The sequence below is a fragment of the Molossus molossus genome, unplaced genomic scaffold (genome assembly GCF_014108415.1).
Source record: "Molossus molossus isolate mMolMol1 unplaced genomic scaffold, mMolMol1.p scaffold_m16_p_3, whole genome shotgun sequence".
Classification (NCBI taxonomy): Eukaryota; Metazoa; Chordata; class Mammalia; order Chiroptera; family Molossidae; genus Molossus; species Molossus molossus.
In genome coordinates this window covers 68,304,932-68,310,931 of record NW_023425366.1, presented here as the reverse complement: position 1 = coordinate 68,310,931, position 6,000 = coordinate 68,304,932, and the positions used below count along the sequence as shown (strand labels likewise).

The window sequence follows — 6,000 nt, the reverse complement described above, 5'->3', positions numbered from 1 at the left end:
GAGTGCTCCTCCCGCCTCACCCCCCCCGTATCGCAACACCAATGCTTCCCTGCCTTGCATTCGCGAATTCCCACCCTGGGACCCGGCGGTCTTCCTCGCGCGCCCTCCCCTTCCCCGGCTCCCGCATCGGCCCGGGGCTACCCCGCGCCAGCGGACAGGGGTCGGGCCCACGAGCCCCTCGTGCCGCTCGCCGCGCGCTCCCCGGCTCCACTTTCACTTTCGGTCTCGGGGCTGGGGAAGCAGGAGGCAGCGGCACGAGGGTGAGCCGGCCCGGTCCCAGGCCGCCGGAGACAGCGGGCCCGTCCCAGGTGCGCCCCGCGGGAAGGGGGCCGCGTGGCCGGAGAGGGGCGCGCCCCCGCTTCCTCCCTGTGGCCATCCCGGCCCCGAGAAGGCCGGAGGGCCCGGGACACAGGGAGGAGGGCCGGGCTTCTGCGACGCGGGGAGGGCGGCGGGGGCGGCGGGGTTGGCCGCTGGCTCAGCCACGCTGGGGACCCTCTCGGCGGGGAGAAGGCGGGGGGCGCGGGCCAGCGCCTGTGCTCCCCCTGCTCCGCGGCTCCGCGCTTCCCGGCGGGCGGGAGCCTCCTGTGCGCTCCGCCTGGCGGTGGGGTGCGCGCCCCGCCCGGCCGCCTGACTCCGACGGGGGCCGGATAGGGCGGAAGGGGGAGGGCGGGGGGACAAGGGCCCTTTGCGGACAGTTGCCGGAGAAACGAACGTGGCTTTGGGTTTACTAGTGAGCTGGGGGGAGGGGGCGGGTTGGGATCAGCGATTGTGCGTGTCCCGGGTCCGTTCTCTGTGCTCCTGTAGTCCTCGCGGGCAGTTCTGTGTTCACTTCACTCTGCCTCTAGCGGGGTTCTGTTCAGGTAAAACGCGCGCGTTTGAGCAAATTCATGTTTCCTGTCTGGGCACCGTGCTCGCAGGTGGTACTGCAAGTGAACTTCGTGAGGAACAAGGACAGCAGACACTTCCTTACCGTTTTTCGTGGAGATTCCATGTGTAGGCCAGGTTCTGAAAGACTTTTCTACCAAATGCCCAGAGTATTTGCTCTCAACTCAGCTCAGCATGGGGTCAACAACTTTTATTTTTATTTATTTATTTTTTTGCTTTCTGATTTCTTTTTTTTAATTAATTTATTTTTGTTACAGATGTTTCTCCCCCCCCCCCACTGATTCCCCCCTTCCCCTCCCTCCCCGCCCTGTCCCCAGCTTTGCTGTCCATGTCCATTGTTCATGCACACATGCATATAAGTTCTGTGGTTTATCTCTCCCCCACCACCCCCTCTTCTGGGGATTGTCAATCTGTACCCCACTTCCACGTCTCTGGGACTACCCATTCCTCAGACTGTTATGTTCATTATATTCCACAAAACAGTGAGATCATATGATACTTGTCTTTCTCTGTTTGGCTTGTTTTGCTTAGGATAATACTTTCCAGGTCCCTCCATGTCATCTCAAAGGATAAGAGATCTTTCTTTCTTACAGCTGCATAGTACTCCTTTGTGTATATGTACCACTGCTTTTTTATCCATTTGTCTACTGATGGACACTTGGGCTGTTTCCAGATCTCAGCTATTGTAAATAGTGCTGCTACAAACATGGGGGTACATATATTCTTTCTGATTGGTGTTTCAGGCTTCTTAGGGTATATTCCTAGAAGTGGGATCACTGGGTCAAATGGCAATTCAATTTTTAATTTTTTGAGGTAACACCATATTGTTTTCGATAGTGGCTGCACCAGTCTGCATCCCCACCAGCAGTGTACTGGATCAAAACAATTAAAAGTTGAACTGCCATTTGACCCAGTGGGTCAACAATTTTTAAAAAGTACTCTAAAAAATTGACCAGAGTTGTCTATTTTCCTGACTTGGAATTTTACTAATACCTACTATATTTTAAGGTGGGCCTGAAAAATAGAAGAAAAAAAAATTATATGTTTTTTGAATTAATTCAATATTTTTATTGTTTACCTGCAGTGACAAGTTACTATCACTGCTCCTTAATTTCTTTGTTCAGAACACTTTGGAAGAAAGTTCATTACCTCTTGGTGATCGATTTCACTTTCCATAGTGTCCCAATAAAGGGAAGGGTGGAGAACCCAGGACCAGTTGCCCCTGACTTACTGTGAGTGGGAAAAGGAGAATCGCCAAAGGTAGCCTAAAAAAAGTTTCAGAGGTATTTGAACTCTTTCTAAGTGAAGTTAGGAACTCTGTTACTGCTGCACTTTCATTGACAACATAGACTGTAAAAGACTCTTTACTAAGATCAGATGCCAAAGAAAAAAATAGTTTTTGAAACTTTAAGGAAAGTCAAATACAGGAAAGTTCTTTAAACTTTTATCTCTGCTCTAAATCTGTGTATCCAACTGCCTTCTTTTTTTTTTTCTTTTATTGTTGAAAGTATTACAGATGACCTCCTTTTTTCCCCATTGACCCCTCCTCTCCACTCCCACTCCCCTCCTGCCTTCCCCAGCCTAATGTCCCAGTCCACTGGTTGTGCATATGTGCATATCAGTTCTTTGGTTTATCCCCCCCCCCCCCCCCCAGGTTTGTCAGTCTGTTCCCTACTTCCATGATTCTGGATCTCTTTTGGTCAACAGCTTATTTTGTTCATTATGTTCCACAAATAAATGAGATCATATGGTACTTGTCTTTCTCTGACTGGCTTATTTCACTTAGCATAATCCTTTCCAGGTCCCTCCTTGTTGTAAGAGATCTCTCTTATAGCTGTGTAGTATTCCACTGTGTAAAAATGGACCACAGTTGTTGTTTTTTTATCCACTCATCTACTGATGGGCACGTGAGCTGTTTTCAGATCTTAGCTATTGTAAACAATGCTGCTATGAACATAGGGGTGCATATCTTCTTCCTGATTGGTGTTTCCGGCTTCTTACAATATATTCCAAGCCATCTGACCCAGTGATCTCACTTCTTGGAATATATCAGCTGCCTTCTTGATATTTCCCCTTGGCTATCTCATAGACATCACAAATTAAACTAAAAAATGAACCCTTGATTTCTCTCCTCCCTTTTAAAGTTGAAAACCAGATGATGCCTTTGAGTAGGTGTAAAAGATTGTTGCTAACCATAAACTTTTTTTCTTCTATGAATCAATAACATCAGGAGGAAAAGACCTAGTACTTTTGAAAGTTTATATCTACATTTGTTACTTCTAGGTGGATACATTCTGAACTCATGCTGTCTTGATAATATTTTAGTGACTTTTGTTTTTCTTTTTTCTTTTTTTTTAGGGTAGTTTGGGCAAAGAAGATGATACCTCTGTGCAGCAAATGGTCACTTGGAACCATGTCGTTTCCACTGTCCTCAGTGTTGATTCTCTTAGTTGTGTCAACTACTTTCTGGTGTCAGACAAAAGCTAGTGATGGGACACAGTTTCCTTGGAATAACATGAGACTTCCTGAGCACATCATCCCAGTTCATTATGATCTCATGATCCATGCAAATCTCACCACTCTGACATTCAAGGGGACCACGGCAGTAGACATCATAGCCAGCCAGGCCACCAATGCCATCATCTTGCATAGTCACCACCTGCAGATATCTAAGGCCACCCTCAAGAAGGGAGCTGGAGAGACGCAGTCCGAAGAACCACTGCGAGTCTTGGAACGCCCATCCCATGAGCAAATTGCACTTCTGGCTCTCAAGCCTCTGGTGGTTGGGCTCCTGTACACAGTTGTCATCGATTATGCCGGCAATCTTTCTGAGAGCTTCTATGGATTTTATAAAAGCACCTACAAAACCAAGGAAGGGGAAGTGAGGTATTTTTTTCTATTTTTTTTTTTAAAGTTTCAAGTGTTGCTCACACTAAATGTATTCATTCAAATAATTGTCTTTTAAAATTGCTTTGAATGTTGAATTCTTTCTTTGGTTTGGCTTTTACATCTTTTTTGTAGAGTTAAAAATGGCAATAGTTTGCACTTTTTTTGTTTTTGTTTTTTTTATTTTTCATTCTGTGTTAGCCAGGAGTCCCTGGTGCTTAATGCTGTGTTTTTGTTTTGCTTGCGGTAATTTTAGGATTCTTGCATCAACACAATTTGAACCTACTGCAGCCAGAATGGCCTTTCCCTGCTTTGATGAACCTGCCTTCAAAGCGAGTTTTTCTATCAAGATCAGAAGGGAGCCAAGGCACCTGGCCATCTCCAATATGCCGTTGGTGAGTCTGAACCCCTCTCCGTCTACTCACAGAAGTCCATTGGCTCACTGTGACTTGCACTGCCCCAATGGCGGATCTCATTCCGGTCCCTGTTCTGTTTCTTTTATTGCCTGGCTTTTCATGTGCATTTCCAACCTATGCTTATGTTTCAAGAAACAATTTATTTTCAGTCATAGAAAAAATTGTTCCTCAAAAAGCGCCAGATTTCAGGAAGAGTGACTTTCTAGGTCATCAGTACAGATCTACGGGATTCAGCACTGATGAATTCAGGTCCTTCACAAAGGAAACTTTCACCTTCATTTTCTCATATGATCATTTATTTATTTAATTTTTTATTGCTTTTTTGAGAGAGAGAGAAAGGGACAGAAAGACAGAAACATTGATGTGAGAGAGAAACATCGATCAGCTGCCTCCTGCACACACTCCCTCCCCTACACTGGGGATCAAGCCTGACACCTGGGGATGTGCCCTGACCAGTAATCGAACTGGGACCTCTCAGTTCATGGGATGGTGCTCAATCCACTGAGCCACACCAGCTGGGCTCTCATATGATCTTTTAAAAGGATTTAAAGAGAACGCATTGTCGAATAAGGCCATATTTCTAGTATATAGTTATTTTCTATAATTTCTATATACTAACATTAACTATACAGTTTGTAACCATGGCATGAAATTGGGCAGATAGAAAAAGGAAGAAAGTAATCTTTTCAGAATATTACAGTATAAAAGGTAAGTAATGATAGGTGGTAGCTCCATTTCCTTTAAAGAAACCATTATCCTTCCATTTCAAAGCAGATGTGGAAGTGTTTCCTCTGATTTTTCAAAGTGGCCAGAAAATGACTGTGCCAAATGAGGAACACTGCTCCACAAGTGCCGCTGTCCTACGACTGTGGCTTAGAAGACACGCGGGCTGAGCGGCCATTCTGCAGCGGGTGCGCCCGGCTCCTACAGCACACACTCCGGAGGCTCACTGTGGGTGAGACTCGGGGTGGACCAGGCTTCGTCCAGAGGCCTGCAGGGTGTCCTTCCTCATCCCCGTACAATATCTTCATGTGAAGGGACCCAGAGTGCCACAGACCAACCTCTAGGGCAGTATTTTTCAACCTTAAAACTCTGTATTCCTCCTAAATACCTTAAGGATCCCTTCCTCCAACAAGATCCTGACAGCTGTCCCCCGCCCAAGAGGACCATCCCCTATGAAAAGCATTCTTCTGAAAATCCCTGCCAGCCGAGAACGTGTGCTCCCTCCCCCCCCCCCGCCTGCCCCACATTCAGATATGAAAAGATAAGAAAAGTAATGTCATTTTTCTAGTATCAACTTCAGATAGAGAGCATATAGCTTTTTCAAACTATAGTTCCCTCCCCCAGTCTTGTGTGCTGCTCCCAGGGATGGAGTGACTTCTCTAATTAGAGAATTACAGCCTTGGGAGAATAACGGACCAGGGAGAGACTGGTGGAGAAATTCGTTGGCTTGCAGAGGGAAGGCCCGGAGCCCCCAGGCTTTGCGAAGATGCTGGAGTCTAAACCCAAGGATATCCAGGACACCTTGTTGAGGAGAGGAAACTCTCCTGGGACAGGAAAGCCCTCCCCCTGGGCAGAACAGGAGTGGCCTGAATCCGGCTGCAGACAGGGAGTTGAGGGAAAGACAATGAAGTCTCAAAAGATCTTTTTGGAAGCTAGAAAAGCAAATAGTTAATTGCATTTAAATGTGAATTAGTTTATTTAGTTTACTTTTCTCATAATTAGCACAACATCAGGAATGGGAGTTTTGTTTAGGAGTTGGTAAAGGCATTTTAAAAAGAAAAGGTAATTTTGGATCTTTCAAGTGGCTATT

At 46.4% G+C, this 6,000-nt stretch overlaps 1 protein-coding gene across 3 annotated transcripts in view; it reads left to right on the top strand.

Annotated features, from left to right (window-relative positions):
- The first annotated feature begins 212 nt into the window (after positions 1-212).
- The window catches only part of ERAP1 (endoplasmic reticulum aminopeptidase 1), a 29,270-nt gene continuing 23,482 nt past the window's right edge, over positions 213-6,000 (top strand). The window contains exons 1-3 of one of the 3 annotated variants that reach the window (XM_036279851.1): positions 213-260; positions 3,244-3,771; positions 4,028-4,166. In XM_036279851.1, coding sequence (XP_036135744.1) covers positions 3,263-3,771; positions 4,028-4,166 — 648 coding nt within the window. In that variant the 5' untranslated portion in view covers positions 213-260; positions 3,244-3,262. Of the gene's footprint in view, positions 309-2,138; positions 2,146-3,243; positions 3,772-4,027; positions 4,167-6,000 lie in introns of those variants that run through there. The other 2 variants (XM_036279849.1, XM_036279850.1) reach the window with 2 other exon arrangements.